At 44.6% G+C, this 25,707-nt stretch overlaps 1 protein-coding gene across 1 annotated transcript in view; it reads left to right on the forward strand.

Moving 5' to 3' along the window:
- Positions 1–25,707, forward strand: part of ZZEF1 (zinc finger ZZ-type and EF-hand domain containing 1) — a 110,645-nt gene that overhangs the window by 54,314 nt on the left and 30,624 nt on the right. The window contains exons 20-37 of the mRNA XM_041001356.1: positions 14–135; positions 246–368; positions 1,489–1,655; positions 1,734–1,815; positions 2,898–3,099; positions 3,960–4,108; positions 5,732–5,972; positions 10,568–10,647; positions 12,539–12,632; positions 13,694–14,159; positions 15,145–15,309; positions 16,805–16,924; positions 17,520–17,681; positions 19,029–19,158; positions 20,780–20,918; positions 22,352–22,517; positions 23,037–23,299; positions 24,168–24,313. Of these exons, the coding sequence (XP_040857290.1) occupies positions 14–135; positions 246–368; positions 1,489–1,655; positions 1,734–1,815; positions 2,898–3,099; positions 3,960–4,108; positions 5,732–5,972; positions 10,568–10,647; positions 12,539–12,632; positions 13,694–14,159; positions 15,145–15,309; positions 16,805–16,924; positions 17,520–17,681; positions 19,029–19,158; positions 20,780–20,918; positions 22,352–22,517; positions 23,037–23,299; positions 24,168–24,313 (3,017 nt within the window). The remainder of the gene's footprint in view (positions 1–13; positions 136–245; positions 369–1,488; positions 1,656–1,733; positions 1,816–2,897; positions 3,100–3,959; positions 4,109–5,731; positions 5,973–10,567; positions 10,648–12,538; positions 12,633–13,693; positions 14,160–15,144; positions 15,310–16,804; positions 16,925–17,519; positions 17,682–19,028; positions 19,159–20,779; positions 20,919–22,351; positions 22,518–23,036; positions 23,300–24,167; positions 24,314–25,707) is intronic.

The following is a 25,707-nucleotide window of genomic DNA, read 5'->3' on the forward strand; positions in this document are numbered from 1 at the left end:
TTGTTCCTGGCAGATGTGGGGCAATTTCTGGCCAGCATGAGAATGATTTTGGAATCCCTGTTGGCGCAGTATAATGGAAAAACCATAGTTGAAAAATTATGTAATTCAGTGTTTTCCATGGCAGCTCGACAACTGGTAAGAGACTGGGGTGAGAGGCTGTCTGTGGTGGGCAGGGCTAAGGGTGAAGGTGGGGTAGTGGCCTACACCCCAGGCAGAAGCCAAAAGCTCTGTTGGTCTTCCTGCAGGTCATCTTCCTGCTGGACTTATGCCCCTTAGACATTCCCCACTGCACGCTGCTGAGGGAGGTCAGCACCCTGACGGAGCTGCTCAAGAAGCTCTGCACTGACCCTGCAGGAGGATTGAATAAGGTAACGCAGGCTGCCACTCGAGCCGCTTGGGATCCTGCCTCAGGCTGCCCTGGCTGCAGCTCTGCACAGACGCCCTTTATGTTCTTCTTGGTGGTTTTCCAGTGAGGAAGGGGCCGGTTCAAATTGATCTGGTCTGACATCAATAGGAAAGAGATACAAGGGGCTTGTTGGACTCTTCCTTGTGCTTTTGTGTGTTCTTTGAAATTTTCAAAATTAAAAACACAAATAAAGCTGAAAAAAGAGAGAGACATGGGCTGGCATTGTAGCATAGGGGACAAAGCAATTGGTCATCTAACTCCAGAATCCCGTATGTGTGTCAGTTTGAGTCCTGCCGTTTTAGACTTCTTTTTTTTTTTATTAGAAAAAGATTTATTTTATGTTTATTTCAATGGAAGAGTTATAGAGAGAAACAAAGTCGGCTAAATCTACCATCTGCTAGTTCACTCCCAAATCTTTCCTGGGTCAGAGCTTGCAGCTGAACACAAAGTAGAGCAGCCAAACCATGAACCCGCCCCGGTATGAGATGGCAGTGCTACAGGCAGAGGCTTAGCTAGAAATGATTTATAAAACATGGGTCCGTCGTGGTTGAAAGGCAAAAGGTGTGTCTTTCAAAATTTTTTTATGAGTCAGTATATATTTAGCGTTTCAGAACTTTTCACGTAGCCCTGAATTTTCTAAGTGTTCATGTTATTTTTCTGTTGCTCTTCTAGCAAACCAGCATACGTGCTGGACTTACTGCCTCAGTCATGTGCCCTCCCTTCCTCCGTGTCCAGCCGCAGAGTGAGCTGTTGACTCCAGAAGGGCTGGGGCCTTGGTTCCTTTGTGTATCCCAGTAGGACAGTGCCGGGAATATGGGAAGTACCCAATAAACACTCAGATGAGGAGAAAAAGCAGCAGAGAAAGAGTCCCTGTAGTCTAATAACAGTGCACAGCAGCACAGATGTCTGAGCTGATCTGTGTGGATGGGAGCAGCAGGGTGCCTGTCAGCTTGCCTGGTGGCTCCTGCAGGGCTGCATAAACCCATTGTGTGGAGCGCTGAGCGTGATACCCGTCTGCCGCCAGTAGCTGGGTGTGAGTGATGCAGGCCATCTGCTTTGCTTATTTGCCTTTGTTTGCCTAGCTGGATGTGGAGACCTGGCAGCAGGAGCAGCCCGTGGTGTTGCATACATGGACCAAGGAATCTGCCCACAACTATGAAAATAACTGCCATGAGGTATCTGTCTTTGTGAGCCCAGGAGCAACCTATTTTGAGGTGGAATTTGATGAGAGGTGTGAAACTGAAAAAAGGTAAGTGCTACTCTTTTTTTCCCCAATGATGGACCCTAAACAAGAGAAGGAAAACTAACAGAGATTCTGCGTTCACAGGTACGATTATTTGGAATTCACTGATGCTAGAGGTGGAAAAACACGCTATGACACCAAAGTTGGCACTGATAAGTGGCCTAAGGTGAGTGGTATTCCCAGATAGAGATAGAATACCAACTTCTGCACCAGTTCCTTTCCTGTTACTTTTGCAGGGGCAGAAGTGTATGATCTTTGAAAGGAAACATTTTCATTAGACCTTTTTTGAAAAGAAGGTTTATGTCCCAGTCTGCCAAATCATGCAAATCAGTTTTCCAGCACTTAGTCATGCCTGTTTGCTTCTGCATTTTTAAATACCTGCAATGGCAGCACTGAGTAGTCACAGCAGACACCCTGTGGTCCATAGAGTTAACAACATTGGCTCCTCATAGGAAAATTTGACAACCGCAAGTCTAAATAAGTGCTGTCCAGAGTAAGCAAGAAGCTGTCATCCTTAGCAAGAAAGGAGTGGTCAGTGTACACGAGGGCCCAGAGCATGACGGGGAAAGCCGGGGTCCACCTCATGGTTAGGTCTGCTTGAGTTCCTGGGCTGCAGCACTGCTGCTGCTTCAGGCTGTGACCTGCTCTCTGCTGCCAGGACTCTTGGCTGGGAGCAAAGGGCTAAGCAGTCACCATCGCTGGGTAGGTAGTAGGCAAAAGACCACCCAGGATGTCAGAAGCTGAGCAGTAGGCACTGGCCCTGTGACAGATCAATCCACTGCCTGCAGTGTCAGTCTCCCAATGGCTCCACTTCTAATTCTGGCTTTCTGCTAGTATATCTGGAAATATAGTGGAGGATGGGCCAAGTCCTTGGTCCCCTACATCTATATGGGAGACCTGGAGGAAGCTCCTGCCTTCTGGCTTTGGACTGGCCTCGCTCTGGTCATTGTGCCATCTAGGGAGGAAACTAACAGATGGAAGATGTCTGTCTATCTGTAACTCTGCCTTTCAAATTAAAAATTAATAATAGCTGAGCATTAACTTTTTGCAAACTGTTTCACAGGGTGCAATTGGGAATTTTCTGTTTTTGTCACCCCTTTTGTGTTACCCTGGTAGTGTTGTGGTATTTTTGGCCTATGGAAATACAGACTAACTTTAAATCTGAGGTGTTCTGAACCATGAAAGGCATGCCTCTTCTGGAAGTGCTACCGCCTCATGTCTGATCACTTGACTTCTTTTTGTCCCTAGAAAGTGACTTTTAAGGCTGGTCCTCGGCTACAGTTCCTCTTTCACTCTGACAGCAGTAACAACGAGTGGGGCTACAAATTCACCGTCACTGCTTATGGCCTGCCGGATGTTGCTGTGTCTTGGGGGTTGGATTTACAGCTCCTTGTCTCCAGACTGATGGGGCGCCTGGCTTCCCAGTGCATGGCACTCAAGTCTGTGCATCGTAAGTCCCTGCCCCAAGGGTAAGGTATTGATAGTACTGCTTTTCCTTAGGACTGAGCCTTAGGCCATTGCCATGAAGCTTCTTGTGAGACGTGGGAACTCATCATGAAGGACCTGGTCTGCTGGGCTCTGTCTGTGGAGGACAGACAGTATGGTCACGATTTTTATGAGTGGATTTAGAGTTCAGGAAGTAAAAATATAGAATAAATTATTGTACATCTTTTAAATATGTGAATAGTTGTGTAAATAGATGCAGATACATGAATTTTCTTACCGTGATTTGTTCACCTTAGCAGTAAGGTTCTTCCAAGGAATAAGAATTATTGGATGAACTTTTCTAGTATCTCTTATTCTTCTATCATTTCATGAGTTTTGCCTATTGTAAAAGAAAAATTACTGTCAGGTAAAACCAGAGAACAGAATCATCCTTAATCCTAGTGCTCCAGGATGACTATTTCTTAACATTGTTGCGTATTTCCCACTAGTATTTTTTTTCTTCAGAGACACAAAAATGTGGGTATCTGTTTGGTTTTGCCAAGTAAGTTTACAAATTGTAAGTGTAGGTGTTCCATGTGACCTCCTGCTGTATCCTCATGGTGCTGCATGTTCTGTTTTAAACTTACCCTACTGATTAGTCATCTCACAGCACATTGTTCGCCAAGTCCCACGCAACTGCAGCATCTCAGGACTTAGGCTGTTAGTGATATGTATTTAGGAAGGATCTCAGTTACACTGTTCGATGTGGGTAAATTTTCTCTACATTTTAATAGTGAATCAGAATTTTTTTTTTTTAACTTTTTCTGTGTTGCTTTAAAGCTCCTCAGTGTACTAAGGGAAACTCTTATACACCTTCTCTTTCAGAGCTAGGAAGTAACATGGCAGTTCCCCAGGCAAAAATGGCTTTAGTCCTGAACTCGCCCTTGTGGAAACCTGTCTTCAGGCACCAGACTTGTCCAGAGCTGGAGTTAGAAGCAAGCTGGCCCACTCACCCACACCATGATCGTAAGGAGGTATTTGCTCATCCTTTATCTTTTTATTAAGTTGTTGGCTCCTTGAGAGCAGAAGCTATCCCTGATTTGTTTGCAATCTCTGCACTGTCCCTCAGGGGCCAGGGTGTGTTGAATGTCAAAATTATCAACTACTTGGCTCTGCAGTGAAATGCTGCGGGTGCTGGGCAGTGCCCCCTCCTGGAGTTAGCAGGCAGTCCAGTCACCTGCAGTGTGCTGTGGGCACATGCTTTGTGCTCTGCTCTTGTTCTTCCTAGGGCTTGAGCACATTATTTCAGTGGATCAGATTAATCAGGTTTGCCTGCTCTCTATTTTTCATTTGTCCTCTATTTCTGTCCTTCTCCCTTCATCTTCCCTCTCTCCTTTTCCTTACCCCACCCCACCCTCACCTTTCCTAGTAGTTAGCTGCCAAATCCAGTGGCTCTTCCTCAACTTCTGTTCTCCTTTTCCTCTGTGATGTTTGGCTCCTTTGAGCCCCTCTCCTTCGAGGCTGTGATGGCCTGCTGTCTTCTCTTGCATCCAACTGCTCCTCCTGCCTTCTTTATTAGCCTTCCTTATTCCTGCTTCTCTAAAGGGCAGGCTCATTCATGCTTGCCTCCCCCTTCTCACAGCCCCCAAGATTCCATCTTTTCTGCTGTCCACCGTCACATCTGTGGGAATAGTGCCTGAGTATCAGTTTCCAGCCCCAGTTCTTCTTCACAACCCCAATTCTGTATCTTCATCTTCCAGTTAGCTAATTCCCTGACAGCAGCATGCCTTGTTAACTCAGTAGTATAAAACCAGACTGTCCCACTGACTGCCTGTCTCTTTCTTTGTCGTCATTGTTTGTTCCCACAGGCCTCAAGCCTCTGCTTTCCACCATCCCTTTATCCCCACGCTGTTCCCACCCTTCCTGTCTGCTCAGCTGCAGACTCTTGGAGCTCTTGCTGGTGATGTTGATCTCTGTGTTTTTCTCTGTCTCCATCTTTTTTGAGGCCCTCCCTTGCACCTACATTATTGCATTGGTACCTACCCAATTTTTTTGTTTATTTGTTTTTTTTATAAATCGCTGCATTATCTTGTCATTCCACTGCCAAGCACCATTGATGGCTCCCTGTTGCCCACAGGGTGAAGTCTAATCTCCTCAGTGTGCCAGTCCAGGCTCCCTGCAGTCTCCTTTCACCTCACCTCTCTGACTCTAGTTCCCACCACTCCCCCGCTGAGGCTCCAGGCCAGGTCAGTCTCCCCACTGAGTCTCAACCTCTGCTAAGGGTTATGTTCCTTGGGCCACACATATCCATCCCTCAGGGTCCAAAGTCCATGTCTTCCAGGGAGGCTTTTCTGAATTACTTCCGCCTGCCAGGACCTCTCTCTGTTGTATTCTCAGCACCTGGTGTCCCTTCTAGGCACTTCACACTGGGTAATGGTTGGCTTGATGGTAGCACTAGTTTTAAAGCTTTTAATGTTTTATTTACATCTAATTTTGTAAAACCCATTTTTATGTCTAGTATCCCTAAAATAGATGTAACTTTCCAAGAATGTTATCATGTTTTACATACTATGCTTTTGCCTAGTAGATACTCAGTGAATTTTATTTTTGAATGAATACATTAAATGTGACGGGTTTGTTGTTGTTGTTGTTCCTAGGTTAAGAACATCCCTGATGATCCCTGTTGCCGTTTTCTCCTTGATTTTGCCCAGTCAGAGCCTGCTCAGAACTTCTGTGGGCCATATTCAGAACTGTTCAAAGGATTCACACAGGCATGTAGAAAACAGGCCCTAAAGACAGATATAGTTGCTGGTTCCACTATTGATCAAGCTGTGAACGCCACCTTTGCTGCTCTGGTATATCGCACTCCAGAATTATATGAGAAGCTGCAAAAATATGGTAACTTATTACAGGGAATATTTTTGATCTGAAGGCTAATTGCTTTGATCTGAAGGCTAAGTTTTTGGGAAGCCTGTTTTTAGTGAAAATTTTTCATATAAATATATTTCTGCAACCATAAACTTCATCTGGTTAGTCCTACTTTGCCAAGAGCCAAACAACTCATGGCCAGTTATAGTTAACAGAGTGTAACTTGTGGCATGCAACATTGAGTTTCAGAGTCAGCAGCTGGGTTATCTTTATCCATATTTCTCACAGAAGATTGCCAAAAAATTTACTGGAAAACCCTTTAGGTTGGATTATACTAGTGCTCAGATACTCAAGTGTGCAGCTTCAGTTCATCGGACAGCCTTCTGTGTCTGGTTCTATCTTGCAGTTGGTTTAGAGGTGATTAGTTCTTACATCTGAGAAATTCCAATTCAAATTGCAAATGCTTGAGTTATTGAGGCGCTGACAACCCAACAGGAAAATGTGGGTGTCAAGTGTTCTCGGTAGGCATACAGCTTCTTCGTAGGACCATCCCAAGAGAGGGTCCATTTTTGGAAGCCTGTTGCCTCCTAACAATTTCCTTTCCCTCGTGTTGCCTGGGGGACACCAAGTCTGTCTACCAGTTGTACAGCCTGCAGCCTAACAAGCTCCACAAAGAGTATGCTATGTAACACTTATTTAGGGGAAAAACATTTCAACCCCTTCTAAAAGAGGAGGAGTGTCTCTCCCCAAGCACCTTGGCAAAGGGATATGTGAAGTGAAGAAAGATACTCCTTCCCTTAGAGGAGATTGCTGTTATTACTATTGATATTGTTATCCTTGTCATTTGTATTACTCAATCCTTTAGAGCTCATGCTGTGGAGTTTTTATTTCCTGCTGCTAAACATCTCCATTACCCTCAATATCTCCTTTAAAAAGTTACTCAAAGAAAACCACACTGAAGTAAGCATGATTTATGGAAACAAATGGCATACAGAAGAGTATCTCCTTTGAGGAATGGGAATGGGCAGATAACATGTATGGTTTTATGAGGTAAAGGAATCTGTATATATTTGTAATCAGTTAGTGAGTGATAAGAAAGCCAGACAGTTTGTTCTTCGAGGGAGTTTTCAGTATAGTGATAAACAAAAAGCTTCGTGCAGGGGTAATATTCAATCACATTCATGGGAGAAGAGAAACACACTGCAGATGGGGAGCTGGAAACATCTTTCTGTGTGTAGCCTGTGTTTGGAATGCCTGCCGAGGGTGGTGTGAAAGAAGCACCATATGTCTCAGTTCTTTTTGTTTTGTCTTCATGCTGTAGGTAACCTACCCGAGGACCATTTATGAGTCCTCTTAGAGTGAACTCCATTGAGGGAGGACTTTGTCTATTCTAATTTCCTCACCCTTATCTAAAAATTGGGTTATTTCTTTTTTTTTTTAAATAAATCTTTTTTTTTAAAGATTTATTTATTTTTTATTGGAAAGGTGGATATACAGAGAGGAGAGACAGAGAGGAAGATCTTCCGTCCGATGGTTCACTCCCCAAGTGAGCGCAACGGGCCGATACTATGCCGATCCGAAGCCAGGAGCCTCTTCCGGGTCTCCCGCGCGGGTGCAGGGTCCCAAAGCTTTGGGCCGTCCTTGACTGCTTTCCCAGGCCACAGGCAGGGAGCTGGATGGGAAGAGGGGCCACCGGGATTAGAACCGGCGCCCACATGGGATCCCGGGCGTTCAAGGCGAGGACCTTAACCACTGTGCCACTGTGCCAGGCCCAAAATTGGGTTCTTTCTAACCTGTTAGGGAAGTAGGTTTCCCACCAGAGAGTAAACTAGATAGGGGCAAGGACCATATCTGTTCTTAGCATTGTGTTCCCTCTGTTGCAGAGCCCAGGGTACATTCTAAGTTTTGAAAAGTATTTACTGTGTTATGCCTTGATGTGTCATAGAGTGTCACATTCTTCTAGGGTATCTATGATTTTTTTAAGGCTTATTTTATTTATTGAAAGGCAAAGTAGTAGAGAGAGATCTTTCATCTGCTGGTTCCATCTCCAAACTACTGCAATAGAGATCAGTGTTATATCTAATAAAGCTGCCTCTTGCAACACTGGCATTCCATATAGACTATACCCACAAACCTGGAAGAAACTCTGGCCCAGCTCTGCCTGTTGCAGCCATCTGGGTAGTAAACCAACAAATAGAAGATCTCTCTCTCTGTAACTCTGCCTTTCAAATACATAAATAAATTTTTAAAAAAGAGATGCCACAGAATGCAGGGCCAGGCCAGGCCAAAGCCAGGAGCCTGAAACTCCATCAAGGTCTTCCACATGGACCCAGATACTTGTGACATATTCTGCTACCTTCCAGGCATATTGCCAGGGAGCTAGATTAGAAGTAGAGGAGCTCCCAACTGCCTAGGAGATGAGAGGGAATATGAATGCCCTCGGAGGCTGAGAACTCTGAGGTCACTCATTCCCTATTGGATTTCCCACACAGGATGGTAGCAGCCCCAAACCGTCTCATAGGGTCTGGTGACATGGGAACTATAGCCAGGAGCCCCGGGTGGTACTCAGAGATAAAAGGGTTGTAATTTTCCTTTTGGACTCAGAAGAGGAGCTTTCTCTGGTCCTTATCTAGTTCTAGCCTTGGCTCTCAGGCCTCTCTTACACCGACCATCAGGGTTGCTTGTGAGTTCCAAAATTAGTTCAAACAGACAGAGACTAATAAAGGTCAGCTAGCTGATAATCACACAGCTTGTACCTTACTGATCAGGCTGCCCATTTGGCTTTTCAGATAGACAGAGAGAGACATAGATATAGATACAGAATGCCTGGAACAGCCAGGGAAAAGGTCAACTAGCCTGTAATCGCTCGGCCTGTACTTAATGGTCAGGCTCCCTATTTGCTTCTCCTGGACTTTACCAGGTAGGATGTAGGGTTAAATTCTTCCTCACTCACTGGGTTGTTGGGGATTTCCCTGCTCACCTGCCTGAAACTTTTCTATTCTTCAGTTGTCAAAATGCAAAGTTCTGTAAAACCATGCTTAATTACTGTATACTGCAAAGTTTAAATTGTGGCTAAATTTTCTCCCCCCAAAAAACTTTATCAATTCATGACTGTTAATGCTAAACAAGATGTAAGTGCATAGGAACTTTGATGTTACATTTGTACTCAGCTGTTATATATATGATGGATGTTAATGTTGATGTGTCCACTGTTTCTGTGGCACTCTGATTCAGATTAAATTCAAAAACATGTAAGCTTGGGAGAAAAAAAAAGATTTATAGCAGCTAGTTGTGTACATACTAAAATTGAGATGTCAAGGAAGTAGTTACAGGATGTGGTTAAGAACTTGCATTTTCTAACATATTGGTCACTCATTACCATGTTAATTAACTTCATGATGTTGTTAATTTCGATGTTTCTTCCTGTTGTTGAAGTTGTGTAGTGACATCTCGTTGGAGGAGATGATATTCTACCAGCTCTACTTTCAGACCAAGGATGGTCTCTCAGTGAAACTGCTGAATCTATTTGGACAATTAAAAAAAAAAAAGTGAAGGAGCTGGGCCTGGCATGGTAGCCTAGTGGCTAAAGTCCTTGTCTTGCATTTGCCAGGATACCATATGGGCACTGGTTCATGTCCTGGCTGCTCCGCTTCCCTTCCAGCTCCCTGCTTGCGGCCTGGGATAGCAGTCGGGGACAGGCCAAAGCCTTGAGACCCTGCACCTGTGTAGGAAACCGGGAAGAGGCTCCTGGCTTTGGATTGGCTTAGCTCCAGCCATTGCAGCCACTTAGGGAATGAGCTAGCGTATGGAAGATCTTTGTCTCTCTTCTTCTCTGTATATCTAATTTTACATAAAAATAAATAAATATTTAAAAAAAGAAGAAGTAGAGCAGCCAGGACTTGAATGAGTACTTATGTGTACTGCTAACATTGAGGTGGTAACTTAACCCTCTGTACCACAGTGTTGATCCCAGGATATTTGGGTTTTTGAATGGAGAGAGAGGGCAGACCTCATTAGGTATTTGTTTTTTAAAATGTTTTTGGTCATTCTTCTGATTATAAAAATGATATGCATTCATGTAGAAGTATACAAGATATTACAGTTTTATTTCTATTAACATTTTCCTATGTATCATGCCTTTTATCTAAAAATACTTGTACGTGCACATTAACACACACATGTATACACATGCATATTGTGCTTTTATACACTCTTAAAATGTGATAATTTTGCTTCTAACCTTTTTTTTTTTTTTTGGTTGTTGTTGCTCACTGTGAGCAACATGAACTGTTCTGTGTCAATAATTTTTTTTTACTCAGTATTTTAAAAAAAGATTTTGCTGTTTAAAATTCCTTTCCAGGCACTATTTTTTTTCTCTCTTTTAAATATTGCTTTCATTTCAGAAACCCTTAATTTAAGAAATTTAGTTTGAAGTAACAGACAATGCAGGTATTTGTGGTTTAACAGATGATTTTTTTTCTTCAGGCCTCTTTCATCGCTCTGAGGTCTTAAGTGTCAGGAGGACTTTTCTATGTTTTAGACTTGTGTGAGACTTTGTACTTGACGTCTCAGTGGCGAACTGTGTTAACTGAATGCCATCTCCTCCGCTCTCCTTCTTTCCCCAGTAAATAGCGGGGGCAAGGCTGCCCTGAGTGAAGAGTTTGCACAGGTGTATTCTTTGGCCGATGGGATTCGAATATGGATGGTAAGATTTTCCTTTACATGCTATTTCAGTATGTTCTTGGTTTTCCCATCATGATATCATGAGTTAAGGTAAGTAGTTCTGTTCTAAAGAATGTAGCTTCAGGGATTTTTTTTAACTGAAGTTTTGAAGTGAGTAGATATAAAATGAATTAGAACCCTTGAAATAGTCATTTTATGATTGTTGAAAAGATTCAAAGTAAACAGGATTCAATGGAGCCCTTCCTGGAACTTTGCTGGGAGAAGCCTTGCCGTAGAACCAAGCAACAGATAACAGTTTTTGATAGAGGAGAAGTCTGCATTTGAAAAGACTGTTTCCTCAGCAATGACAGAAGAACCAAATGTTGATCAGTGGGAGAATTGACAAGAAATTATAATCATATACAATGTTGTTATAATTACATCACAGTGAAATAAAACTATATGTGTCATCAGCATAAATGACTTAAAACTCGATGAGCAGAAAGAATGTAGCTTGTGGAAAAATACCTAAGTACAGTGTTATATAAAGCTTGTGCACAGATCTGATCTCTGTGTTAAACACAGATCTGTAGCACAATTATGCAGATACTTGGGAACAATAAACAAGTTCAAAAGAATTGTTTTTCTTTCTAGGCATGGGAATAAATACCTGTATGTTAGTATTGTTCTTTATATGTTTATATGTATCTTAAATATTGCATAGTAGTTGGGGAAAAAAGCTTTAATTAGGGGATAGATCATGAAATTGGAAGCAGAAGACTAATGGCAGTGGGCAGATGGAGTGGTCTCTGGAACTTGGGAAATAAGGCATCAGCTTCATGGTTGCTATCACTGATCATTGAGTGGGTAACAGGAAGGAAGGACTTATCTCCCAGGTACCTGATGGGTGACTTAAGTGGTAGAAATGCTGACCAGAAGTGGTCTTAGATTTAGCAGTGGGGAGGTTGGTTCAGTTTGGGACATGCTGAGTATGCAGTTATATAGGTTATCCAAGACAGCTAACTGAAGAATTTAAGAAGTGAGAGACTCTCTATAACTGATACTTAATAGAAATATCAAAACACAGATAAGTTAAAGCATGTAGTTAAAAGATATATGAGTTAATCTAGGAATGGAGAGCCTTGCACAGGGTTTGTGGTAAATATAGTGCACTTGGTGCCCAGTGTATGAAGTGAGGACATTTTTAAAAAGCCTGGAAGGTGTCCACAGAGAAACCCAGTCGGTAGTAGAGGTTTAAAGAACAAAACATGTCTACCAAAGACAGTTCTAGTAGAAAGGGGTTGGCAGTTGACAAGACACACTGCAGGTTGAGCTGCTGGATTAGTGTTGGACCAAGAGTTGGGCAAGATCTCTACATTCTCCTCAGGATCTTGGCCTCTCCTGGGTCCCATGTGGCTTGCTGCCTGAGCTGTCAGTGTTGTTGGAACATTGCCTGAACTGGTCTGGCCCTAAGAGCACTGTTCTCTGCCTGGGAGTCTCAGCCTCTCTTAGAGGGGCCTCTCTCATTCAGGGCAGAGCAGAGATGAGCTTGTGGCTGGACCTCCAAAGCAAACTGGGTCTGTGACCCTCCCAAATCCTCTTGTTGCCCTATACCTCAGCTTCTTTGTTTGTTAATAAGTGGGTTTTGGACAAAGGCCCTCAGCACCAATGTTCTGGGTGCAACAATCAGGTCGTAGGTGCAAAGCCCTCCTAACCAATACTTTGTATAAAAGAAGGTAATTTTGCAGGATGAGAGCTACAAAGCCTGGATGGCTTCTAGGGCAAACAATAGTTCAGTCCTGTGTCCTCACACAGGCCGTAGCTAATAAAGCACTCCATGACCTCAATGCTGTGTTCTTTTGAAGTGGCTTGCTGTGACTGCCATGTAGCGCTCTCAGGACAGCATAATCATGTAGCTCAAATCTTCCCCGCAGTTAGAAATGAAGCAGAAGTCGCTGATGAACCTGGGCAATGAGGCAGAAGAAAAACGTGGTGCAGATGTGGCTGAGGTGAACCCCGAGAGCCTGGGTGAGTGTGCCCACATCACCTGTTGTGGCAGCCCTTCCATGTTTATTGCAGGACCAGCACCTTGCCTTTTGGGAATTTTAGTTGAAGATCTGTTGACCAAGGGAAAGCAGTATAGGTGTTAAATACAGTTTCCAAAGTCTTAATGCAGAGAAAATGCCAGATGTAGCATGCTCCAAATGAAGCATTTTTCTTATCACTTCTCTTGGGAGATGTCAGGTATTTGTTTTTGTTTTGTTTTTTTTTTTTTAATTTTTTAAAAGAAGTTATTTTGCTTATTTGAAAGGCACAATTAGCAGATAAAGAGAGAAAGAAATTCAATATTTCACTCCCCAAATTCCTCAAAAACCAGGACTGGGCCAGGTAGAAGTTGGAGACTGTTGTGTCTCCGATATGGGTAGCAGGAACCTGAGTACTTGAGCCATTGCCTGCTGCCTCCCAGACTGTGCAGTCACAGGGAGCTGGAGTAGGGAGCAGACATGCCGCACCCAGGCACCTTGATTGGGCTTGCAGCCATCCCAAGCACTGTTTGAACTGCTGTGCCAAGCACCTGTCCCCATCAGGTACTTTTAAAACTACATCTTTAAATTTCTAAAATGTTCTTATACTGAATACTCAGTGAATTTAGAATTGTCTTCATTTTCAAAAATAATATATATCATGGCTAGTGTTGCTGATTTAGTCCCCCAAATGGCCTCAATGGCTGGGGCTGGTCAGGCCAAAACCAAGAGTCAGGAGCTTTGTCCAGGTCTCCCACATGGGCCCAAGTACTTGAGCCATCCTCTGCTGCTTTCCCAGGCGAACTAGCAGTTAGATCAGGAGTGGAGCAGTAGGAGCTCCAACCAGCACCCATATGGGATGTCAATGTGGCGGATGCAGGTTGACGTGCTGTGCCACAACACCTCCTTCGTTTTTAAGCATTTGTTTTATTTATTTGAAAGGCAGAGTTATAGTTACATATTATTACAATCACATTATAAAGTTTGATTGAATAGATTATTTTCCAAAAGTAGGCTATATATTTAATTTTGACTTTTTCCTTTCTTTTTTTTTTTTGCCTTCAGCCAAAGAGTGTATTCAGAAGAGTCTTCTGTTACTAAAATTCTTGCCCCCTGGTGTAAACTCAAAAGAAAGCAGTGACAAACTGGCTACAGATGAACCTGACCACCTGCAGCCCCTTGATAAGCGCCCACGGACCAGCTCTGTGGTGGAAGAGCATTTCCAAGCCTCCATATCTCCCACTGAAACAGCAGCGCCCACCACGGGAGACCAGAGCCCTGGCCTGGACGTCCAGTCAAGGCTGCCGCCTGGCAGTGGCCCCACCTCAGCGGATGCGTCTTCTGCCGCAGCCGAGGAGCCCTCATCTCCTTCCACACCCACCCGGCGGCCTCCCTTCACCCGAGGGCGCCTCCGACTGCTCTCCTTCCGATCCATGGAGGAGTCCAGACCCGTGCCCACCGTGAAGGAGAAGTACCCCGTACTTAAGGACGTCATGGACTTCATCAAAGATCAGTCCCTCTCACGGGAGAGGTGAGCTGTCATCACTGCCCCAGGGACCCAGCGGGCACAGGCTTGAGGCTCACACTGAGCTGCCACCATCTATGCTAGAGCAGGCCTTGTTTTAAAATATTCAAGAATGGGAAAAAAACCGATTTCTCCCTTTAAAGGGAAATTGTGTACATTACATTATAAAATGTGTGTATAATATCTATCATAAAATTTATACATTATACTATATACAAGTATATCTCAGTAATGTGCTGTTAGGTTTTTTTTTTTAATTATTATTTAAGGAAGCATTTGTTTTGGTAGCTGCTGCTTACAGATTTCTCTTATTTTAACCCTAGGGTTTTTGGATTTGGTATTTTCTGACAAAACTAATTACATTGAAAAAATGTATTACTTATTTTGAAGTCGGAGTTATAGAGAGGGGGAAGAGACACAGAGAAAGAGATCTTCCATGCACTGGTTCACTGACCAGATGGTCGCAACTGCCCGGGCTGGACATCCTGAAACTTGGCACCAGGAGCTTCTTCCAGATCTTCCACATGGGCGGCAGGAGCCCAAGTGCTTTGCCGTCTTCCGCTGGTTTCCATTAGCCTTTACCAAGAAGTTGGATTGGATGTAAAACACCTGGGTCTCAAAGCCAGTACCCATGTGGGATGCCAGTGTTACAGGCAGTAACTTTATCCGCTCTGCCACAATGCTAGTCCCATGTTGCATGTTTAAAATTCCATGTCCTAATAATTAAATTATCTCTGTGAGAAAATAAAGAAAGCAAAGTTGTTTTTAGGAATTAATTTTTAAAACGGGTTGCTGGACTTAAGGACAATCGCTGTGAGCCGACAGAACGTGTGGAATGGTGACTAAGAGGCTTCTCCATACATGCTACTTGTAACACCTCACAGGGATGTTTCCTTTTTTATGAAGAGGGCCTCAGAACTGGGTTAGAGGATATGTCTGCTTTCAGTCCGGTTCAAAAGTTGTCTGTTCCTGACCTGTGCTCTGTCTCCAGTGTTGTACAGGTGCTCTCCTTGAAGAAAGCTCAAGCCCAAAGCATCCTTGAGGTCCTGCGGGTAATCCAGTACTGCGTGGAGTCCCTCGGGCAACCCCATTGCTTTCATCCGCCATGTATACTTTTCCTATTGGAACTCCTGACCTGCCAGAAGGATTTTACCAAGTAAGTACGAACAATGCCCCTGGAAGGAAGACAGAGGTCATTTTGCAAAACTGAACTGCCCTCTCTAATTAGTAACACCATCATTTTAATGTAGAATATTCCCTCATCCCAAGGAAAAAAAAAAAGCTTTGTCCTTTAAATCAGTCTCAGAAACATGTCTATTCCCCCTAACAAGCTTATCAGCTTTATTTTGCCAGACACTGAGGATAAATCCATCCATGTGTGGCTCTTGGAAGCTGTAAGTGAAGGTTACAGTCACTTAAAGTAGCAACATTAATCCAAGTAGCTCACAGGGTGATTCTGGTATTTGTTTACATGGATTTTTTTTAAAGATTTTAATTTATTTTTACTGGAAAATCAGATTTACAAAGAGAAGAAAAGACAGTGAGGAAGATCTTCCATCAACTGGTTCACGCCCCAGGTGGCCACAACGGCTAGAGCTGAGCCTATCCGAAGCCAGGAACCAGGAGCTTCTTCCGCGTCTCCCACATGGGTGCAGGGTCCCAAGGGTTTTGGCCATCCTCAGCTGCTTTCCCAGGCCACAAGCCGGGAGCTGGATGGGAAGTAGAGCAGGCAGGATATAAACCAGTGCCCATATGGGATCCTGGTGCATGCCAGATGAGGACTTTAGTTACTAGGCTACCACACGGGTCCCTCACATACATTTTTAGTGTCTACTAGGCCAGGAGCTGTTCTAGCTGGGCATGTACAGCTGTGGCAGGTAAACAGATCCCAGCTCAAATAGAGTTTGCGCTATATTGACAGCAAAGAAAAAATACAAGAGAGTATATGCATTTATTTTTATTAAGATTTTTAGTTTATTTGAAAGGTAGAGATTCAGAGAGAGGGAGGGAGAGACAAGAAAGAGGAAACGTTTCCTCCTGCCAGTGTACCCCCCAGTTGACCACAATGGCAGGGACTTGGCCTGACTAAAGCTGGGAACCTGCAACTCTGTGTGAATCTCCCACATGGATGGCAGGGACCCAGCACATGAACCATCTTTCACTGCTTTCCCAGGAGCGTTAGGGATTTAGATGGAAAGTGGAGCCTCTGGAACTAATCTTGGGACCATATGGATGCCAGTATTACAGGTGTAACTGCACCACAAAATGTTTGTTGTTTATTATTATTATTATTATTATTATTATTATTATTATTATTATTATTTTAAAGACAAAGTTATGCAGAGAGATGGAGAAGCAGATCTGCCATCCGCTGGTTCACTCCCCAAGTGGCCATGACGGCCATGACATGGGGTGGCAGGGATCCTACTTGCTGCTTTCCAGGATTCACATCAGGAGAGGCTGGAATTGGAAATGAACCTGGGTCTTGAATCTAGTCACTCCAACATAGGATGCACACATCCCACACTGTCTTATTTGATGTGCCAAATGCCCACGCATTTGCTTCCTCTTGGTTCGTTTTCATGTAAGCAGTAATAATTATTAGGTAAAAGATTCTGTCAAGTAACTTGGGTGATTTCTTCCATTTCTAGTTATTTTGGACACTTGGAAGGCTGTGGTGCTGAGCTACATAAAGAAATTCGAGACACCTACTATCAGCTTGTTCTGTTTTTGGTCAAAGCAGTTAAAGGATTTAGTATCATCAATGACAGGTAATGGATAACTTTATCATTGTATTTTAAATATTTGTTGAGATACAGGAAAGCACAAAGAATGTTTTAAGAGTAACCTGTAATCTGACAAATTATAGTTAATCACAAATATTTACTTATCAGTATATTTTTCTCCCATTCTTTTTTCTGTCTGGTGTGGTACAGTTTAAAGGAGATTGATATGGGTTTATTTAAGAATTTATAGCATATTATTTAAAATTTTTGATGTATTAATACAGTTTTAAAACTTGCCACTTCCCTATCTTCTCCTTAGGAGGAACAGGTGGGTTCAAATAAACCTTAAGTCAAAGGGATCATCTGCAAATCTAATTTACATAACTTCAGCTCCTTTGGGGCTGCCCTGACCTTGAACAGGAAATGATTTTTCCTGCTGGGTCCTATGCCTGAAGATGCACCTATGGTAGCAGTGGCAGAATGGAAAGCTTACAGAATTCCTTTGCTTCAGCTTAAAGGAACCCCACCCCCACAGCACTGTGGGGCTTCCACCTGCTCTCTATTCGCCACCTGGTGGTGTTCCTGTTGTCTCAGCTGATGACGGGCAGCTTGGTAACTGTCCCCTCTGTGTCCTTTCCAGGTCTTTGCTGCCTGCCTTCTCCTGTGTTCAGACAGCCCTGCTCCATCTTTTGGATATGGGCTGGGAACCCAGTGACCTCGCCTTCTTTGTTGATATTCAATTACCAGACCTGCTTATGAAAACGTCACAGGAAAATATAAGTGTTCATGACAGTGTGATCAGGTAAGAATGTCCTGCACCCCCATGGTGGATGGTGGATGGTGAGATGCAGGTTTCTCAGTGCAAGGGCTGAGAGCACAGAGTGTGGCAATGGTCTGTGTCAGAGCCTGGCTTTGCCACACACCGATTAGGTCACCTGGCAGGTTATCGAACCCCCGTGTGCCTCAGTTTCCTCATCTTCTGAGATGGAGATAATGATGGCACCTGCCTCTAAGGCTTGTGCTGAAGAATACATGAGCTGTATTTTTATGGCACATAGCAATGCTGCAAAAATTGGCATTTGATGGTGATGGGAACTCAAGCTGCAGATTCTCTGCACTTTTGTACAGCCCTAGCTTGCTGAATCTCTATCCCATTCAATTCCTCTTATCCATTAGCCACACGTGGTGTGTGTGTGTGTGTGTGTGTGTGTGTGTGTGTGTGTGTGTAGAGAAGATAAAGGAATAGAGAAGGGAGAAGAAAAGTGTTAAGAGAAGTAGGAAATAGATGAGTCAATACTGGGTTTTTTTTTCATTCTCTCAGAGATAGAATTTAAGGCTTCTTGTTTAATGCCCCTCAGCCGGCGCTCTGCTGTTAGAAGGTGCTGCTCACACCTAAAGGAGGCCCAGCCATCAGCGGTCAGTCTGCTTGTTGTCTCAAGGCCTGTCTGTACCTGGTGGTATAGTCCATGAGGGCAGAAACATAGTGTGTCATAGCCACTTCCCAAAGCTAAGTATGAGCAGGCTTAAAATCATTTTCATAGAATGCTGGAATGAATGTGTACTTGTTGGTTGGTAAATACTTGATATTTGCTATGAAGCGAATCGTCTTGTGTTTGAAATGTTGCTTGCTGAAACAAACTGTAAAACGAAATTGTGGACATTTGTAAGCTTGCATTGAAAGGAACCTGTGAGATAATCATCTTGAAACCCTTAACTGGAAGTGGTGAAACTGAGGACCAGGGCTAAATAATGTGTCAGGAGCTCGCTGCAGCGAGGACTACAGCTGGAGGCCTGGCATCCCTGGTCCCCATCACGTGCTGCCGCCACTCATATGTGCTGAGCATGGCAAACTTAAAAACAAAAAATAGTTTATTTAGCCCTTGTGCTTGGCACATGGTAGGCTCACTACCCGTGGTTGTCGAATGGGATTTTGTCACATAGATCCAGCCTTTCACACTCCATCCCCACCCCCTTTACTGTCTGCTCAGAAAGGGCTTCTTCCTTTCAATCATTGTCTATCAAATACCTGACAGACCCGGGGGTCTTCTCCCCTGGGAAGTTTAAAATGCATCTAAGTTAGGTCCAGAGTTTACTAAGCAGCACTGAACTTACTGGGAGAGGCTTGCTTCTCTGTGTGTCCTTCTTTCAGCCAGTGGAGTGAAGAAGATGAACTTGCTGATGCCAAGCAGAATTCAGAGTGGATGGATGAGTGTCAGGATGGCATGTTTGAGGCCTGGTATGAAAAAATAGCCCAGGAGGATCCAGAGAAGCAGAGGAAAGTAAGACCACTCCACCAGTGTAATTGGAAATGAAGTGCTGGGATTTACAAAGAGAGAGGGGTGGGGAGCTGCCTCTGGGATGGCTGCCACTGGACCAGGAGAGGGCTGGGGACCCACTAAAGGTCTTGTGGGATCCAGCAGTCCCTGGAGTCTGGTCTACAGATTCTGGCCTTACCCTGAGGGACTGAGTTCTAATTTGACCACACTCAGAGAGTGACTGCCTCACATTACAACTAGACTACTTGCAGAACATTGGTTCCCAAGGCCAATTGCAGTATTGGGTGCCCATTTATTAATTTACAACTGCGGAAGGACCTGCGTGTCCTTGGGGCAGCAGCTCTCTGCTGGGGCAGGGGAGCAAGCACCATGGGAAGCTGCGTTTCAGCGAGGCACAGACTCGGCAGTGTGTGATTCAGATGTGGAAAGCACCAGGCTCAGACAGCCCACCATGTCCCTGTCCCTATTTGGTGTGGTGGCTGTCACTGCCATATGTGCCAGGCTCTGCTGTCCTATCCACTCATTTCCCAGGTATTGGGTGTTTCCTGTGTGCCAGCCATGGAACTCCTACTTGTGGTACTCACAGGGAGCACGCCAGCTGGGCTTCAGAACTCTCCTGTGTGTTGTTATCTTATTGGGAGCCGCCTGTAGTCACAAGGCAACTTGGTTTGGTGTGCCACTGAAGGCGACTTTGTAATTGGATTCCCTGTTTTCAGACCCTAAATGTCAGCTGTGGTATAGTCTCCAGGTACTTCCCCGTCCGTACAACAGTCTGTTTGCTCATGCATTGTCTCCTCAGAAAGCTTTTTTCTGTTGAAGTGTTGGGAAGTGGTCCTTTGGGAAGTACACATAGTGTTGCCTGTGTTTGCAAACACTGCCATTGTCCAACAGAACATTCAAACCAGAACTTTGATGTGCTTGACCCTACCCCTTCTTCTCCAGGTTGTTCCCGAGGTTCCTCACTCTGCCTTTGCGTTCTCCGTTGGGCTGCAGGTTACTTTAATGACTCCTCTCATGGTCCATCCCCATGACTGCAGTCTTGCCTTTGATTCTGTGCTCGGCAACCACAGGAACTCTTAGTACGTTTAGAGTTGAGCACATGTCTCTCCTAACTGTACATAGATGGCAACTCCTTAGACTAGCATTCAGGGCCTCTTTTCATTTAACCATTCTATCTGGTTATATTCGCTCGATAATATACTATGCACAGAATTCTGCCAATTTCTTAAACCCTTGTCTTGCCACCTTTATGCCCCTTCAAATATGACTTGCTGTTTCTTCTCTCTCTTATATGTCCTCCCTCCTTGGCCCCACTCAGTTACTGTTAATCTCTTAAGTCTCAGCTTAGGGAGGAGTTACCTCCTTTAGAAAGCCTTCCTTGACTTCTCTCATCCCCACTGATAGCTGTCCCCCTGAATGGGGCTGTCAGGGTGCTTTCCAACCTGCATGGTCATCACCTGTCTGCCTGGGAAAGGTCCAACTAGCCACTGAGCTCATTCATGGTCAAGCGCTGATAGCAAGTGCAATGCCTGGATCATGTGGAGTACCTTGTGAATGATGACTTGATCAGTGAGTCATGGTCACAGAAAGCCTGCTGGTTAACTGTGATGGTTTCGCTCTACAGATGCACATGTTTATTGCTCGCTACTGTGACCTGCTGAATGTGGACATCTCTTGTGACGGCTGTGATGAGATCGCTCCCTGGCATCGCTACCGCTGCCTGCAGTGCAGTGATATGGATCTCTGCAAAACTTGCTTCCTTGGTAATGTGTTGTGGGCTGAGAGTGCCATACCCAAAAAGTATCCTCTTATGTTTTGTGCAATACTGCCACTATAGTAAATCAAAATACTACCCCGTGGTCTTCTCTGATTATGTCCTTAACTCAGTGATGAGCTCCATGGCTGTTAGCTGATGGGCTGACTTCCATCCTGCTGGGTACAGCCACTCGATAGACACTCAGAACCAGTGAATGGGCAGTAGTCTGAGTTTCTAGGAAATTATTTTTGTTTCTGAACCATGAAGGTGTTTATAAGTACAAATTGCACACCCAGAACAAAAGCAATTTCAAAGATGCTTTGGCACACTTGGTTTGTAGGTGTTAAAGTAGAGCATGTTAACAGGAGTGAATGAGTGCTCTGTGCACGTATGACCCGACAATAGACAGTGCTTCTGCCCTGAAAACCTTTCCTATCTAGCAGGGAGCCCGGTCATGCCTGGAGTTTGCATTCTGGTACAAAAGTGTTTGTGCTTAGTCACAGAAGAACAGATTACAGTTTCTCGAAAGGTTCAGGACTGCCAGGAAGGTGGGACAAGAAGTGCCTCTTGCAGAAACTTAGAGCTGAAGGAAACACGGGGGAGAGCATCATCCTGGGGGACACAGCGAGCCCTGGGTCAGGAGTGAGCACCTGCAGTGAGTCGAGGCAGACACAGTTGAGTGTGATGATTAAGAGAGATGGGGTCCAGATTATGTGGCCCTGAGATAGCAGGCTGAGGAATGTGAATAATTTACAATAGTGGGAAAGGTTTTTCGAGCAGGCTGCTGACATGATCAGAGGAAGAATGTTCTGTCTGTGTGAGAATTTCCTTTAAGGAGTCAATCATAGTGGTCATAAGGACATGAGAGCCTGCTCTAGATTCACAGCAGTAGGAACAGAAGTGGGTCAGTCGTGAGGAACATTCAACAATGTCCATGGCATGGTCTGGAGAACCACCAGACTTAGAGCAAGGAGACCAAAGTGGCCCATATTGCCATGACTGTCATTCTCTCTCGCTGGGTCTGGAGCTGTGCAGGCTGTTTCCATCTGTGATTCTGCACTGATGAAGGGAGAGCACAAACCTGCACGCTCTTCAGTACTGGGTGTCTTCAACACTGAATGGTTGTTGAGGTTTTGTCAGGGATAGGGCGGTAAGAGACACTACAAACAGCTTGGCACAGGGACTTGTCTCTGCTGAACAGCAGTCATGGTGGCACTTGTGGTAGTTTATTTGGTCAGACTGCAATCCTGAGAATATCATTCATAGGTTTGGTGCCACCTGGACAGAGCACTCTGATTTGCAAAGGATGCCTGTGACTCCTTGCCTCCCTGAGCAGTCTACAGGGAACAACTGTGGGGCCAGAATTGGTTTGGGTTTGGAAACTAGCGTTTCTCAGAGTGCTATGCCTCCTACATCTCATGCTGGTGGATTTTCCCCTAGGTGGAGTGAAGCCTGAGGGCCACGGAGATGACCACGAGATGGTCAACATGGAATTTACCTGTGACCACTGCCAGGGTTTGATCATAGGCCGGAGGATGAATTGCAATGTGTGTGATGACTTTGATCTTTGCTATGGATGCTATGCCACAAAGAAATACTCGTATGGGTATGTCTTAGCTTGCCTGTGATCAGGAAACCTTTTGTGTATGAAATCTTTCACTTCAGTAGGGGCCGCCTTTTCTTAAGAGAAAAAAATTTTTTCATTATAGAAAACATTTAATATACCCAGAAGTAGACTAGTCTGAGCTCCCATGCACCCATTACCCAGGTGCGTGCTTTTTCTCTGCTCAGCCACTTTTAAAATCAAAGTAATTTCCTTCGTACATACTTTATAACCACCTCTAAAAGTGGTTATCTTTTAAGGATATCTTCTCACATTACTAAAAGGCTGTTACCACACCTTTCAAGCACCAGAGCCAGGCATTCCGTGCCCTGGTTTCCACAGTCTGCTGGGGGCTGTGAAGTCCTGAACGGCACAGCCCATGTCTGTGTGCATTCCTCTTTGCAGGAAAGGGTAAATTTTAATTTTCAATACTTACAGCCTAGAGGTGACTGGTGCCAGCTCCCCTGAGGCCCCGGGCTCCTTGTTGGACCTACAGCCTTGAGAAATGCCTTGCTTTTGCAGCCACTTGCCTACCCACAGCATCACGGCCTACCCAATGGTGACCATCCGGATCAGCGACCGACAGAGGCTCATTCAGCCCTACATCCACAATTACTCCTGGCTGCTCTTTGCTGCCCTGGCTCTCTATAGTGCCCACCTGGCCAGTGTGGAGGACATGGATGGGGAGAAGCTGGATCCCCAGGCCCGCAGCAACGCCACCATCCTGCGGAGCCAGTGCATGAAGCTCGTCGGGGACTGTCTGATGAAGGCTCACCAGGGCAAAGGTGACTGCTCCTCCGGCACAGAGACCAAAGCCAAGGCCCAGCTGCTGGTGCAGGCAACACCCCAACAGAAGTACATGCCACAGTTGGTTTTGAGACAAAAAAAAAAAATCCAGTTTGCCACAGAGGGCTTAGGCTGGTGTGGAATGTATTTTCAGTTCTTGGATTCATTTGAGAAGAAATGTTGCCATTTGGTTTCTTTAAAAGATACATAAGGAGATGTAAAAAAAAAAAAGGAATATATATAGCAATTAAAACTCTGAATGTCTGTAGGTACATTTTCTGAATTTGCCAAATTGTGTGAAAGAATCCTTTAAAAAAAAAAAAAAAGACCTAGAATGCAAATCTGCTTCCATACAACTGTTCTGGATGACAGCTGTTTAGAAGTAAAATAGCCTCATAAAGTACCCAGACAGTCCTGCGTGCCAGAGAGAAGAGTGTAGACTTAGTTTAGCTTCTCTCAAACATATTAGTTAACCTTGGCGGAGGCAGCCGCTTTCAGGTGGCAGGCATTTAGGCTGATCCCGGTACTTACAGCCAATTTTGTTAATCACTTCCCAGGGGGAAGAGGTATTTAGAAATTTGGTTGTGTGGAGCTAGTATAAACTTACAGAGTTTATGATTTATTTAAATAGAAAGTCCTGTTACATCTTTTGTCCTCTGTTGTTAAAAAAATGCAGATATCCCTGATGGTCTGGACTTTGTCTGAGATCCGGAGCTGAATAAACTTAGGCAGCCAGGGCTGTAGAGTATCCAGTGCTCTATGAAGAACTCGGCTATTTCTGTGTAGTGCAATGTGCTTTGTGACATTTGCAAGAAATAACCCTTGTTACAAAACTTATAACTGTTCTCTCATCTGTTTCCCATGTAGGTCTTAAAGCCTTAGCTCTTCTTGGTGTATTGCCAGATGGCCACTCTGCCCCAGAACATGAGGCCCTCGTAGTCCCGGGACCGTGCTGCACATCAGAGGAGCCACTGAAGAAGAAGGGGACGCAGACTGCTGAGGAGCCATCGCAAGCAGACCCTTGCTTGCCCTGCCATGTAAGTCACTTCTTGATTAGGCAGAATCACAGGTTCAACTCCAAGTCAGCCGATCACCCCAGCAGCATGGTGGAAGAGTTGGAGGCACAGACCCTTGGCCTGGACTGTCCGACCGGGGACGTGCTGCTGTCCTCACTTTGCTTCCATCCAGTTTCCCACATCTGTGAAGTGGGAATGGTAATACTAACATACCTGTAATGGAGTTGCTGTGAGAAGCTGAGAATCTTACACACTGAAAAAGCATGTGTTGTGTCATATGCTTAGGGTGCATGCTGCCAAGTCCCATGCCAGTGTTAGCTACTCCCATGAAGCTGCTTCCTGAGGGGCTTTTGTTTTTAAAAAAATCAAACAAGGTTATGTGCTTAAAGAAATTTGTCCTTAGCCCTTAGTGAAACTGTATACAGGTAGCTATTTTTATATCCAGTCAAAAAATAGATGCTACCAAAAACTGCTTGCCAGGTAGACAGAGTGATTCATATACAGCAGCAGGAACAGAAGACGCTTTCTGGATCCAGGTGTAACCTGGGAATAGGGGTACTGAAGACTTATGTACAGAAGCACCACATTGCTTTTGCTGTGCCACCTCCAGAGCTTGGGTTTAAGCTGTGAATGCCTCCGACTGTATCTCAAGAGCCTGTGATGTTTTTGTCATCTGTATGTGACAGGCTGCTAACTCAGAGTCCCCATTTGGTTACAGCTCACTGGTCCCCATTGTCGTGTAGAGGAAGACAAAGGCCCAGGTGGAGCCTGCTGAGGATGGGCCGTGTAACGGTCTTGGAGCTGTCATTGCTGACCACAGAGCCCCTGGTTGTGGTGGGGCCACGCCATGTTGTGGGGAGACAAGATGAATCAACAGTCCCACCTTTGAGGCTGGAAGTGTGTGAAGCTTCCTATGAGCCCTTGCCCCTGTGGCTCACCATCCTCCAGCCTTACTGGTTTCCTCATTAGTGTGAGAGTGGTCTCACGAATGTTCTTAATTCAATGGATTGAATCTCATTCATTTTGACACTCAGATTGTCTCTTGTTTGGCAGTGGAAACTCCTTTCATATGCCTTTTACATTCTTGTGTTAAAGTCACCATTATTCTCTGAATGCTTCCTTCATTACTTATGCAAAAAGATGTTTCATGCTTCCCCTGCCTGAGGACTAGAATGAGATTTTTACAAGGAGTTGCCAAGGTGTTAAAGCTGGCAGCACCAACCCTGTGACAGTACCTGAGTGTTGCTGGGGACTGGGAATATTCTGTTTTAAACAATTGAGAAACCGATCTCAGGAACATCATCTAGTTGATTTTGTCCCAGTGATTTCAGGCCAAACAAGGAGGAACCACTGCAGTGACTCTTTGCAGATGAAACTGTGTGCCAGACTTC

The sequence above is a fragment of the Ochotona curzoniae genome, unplaced genomic scaffold, assembly GCF_017591425.1.
Source record: "Ochotona curzoniae isolate NIBS_2020 unplaced genomic scaffold, NIBS_Ocur_1.0 scaffold_2453, whole genome shotgun sequence".
Classification (NCBI taxonomy): domain Eukaryota; kingdom Metazoa; phylum Chordata; class Mammalia; order Lagomorpha; family Ochotonidae; genus Ochotona; species Ochotona curzoniae.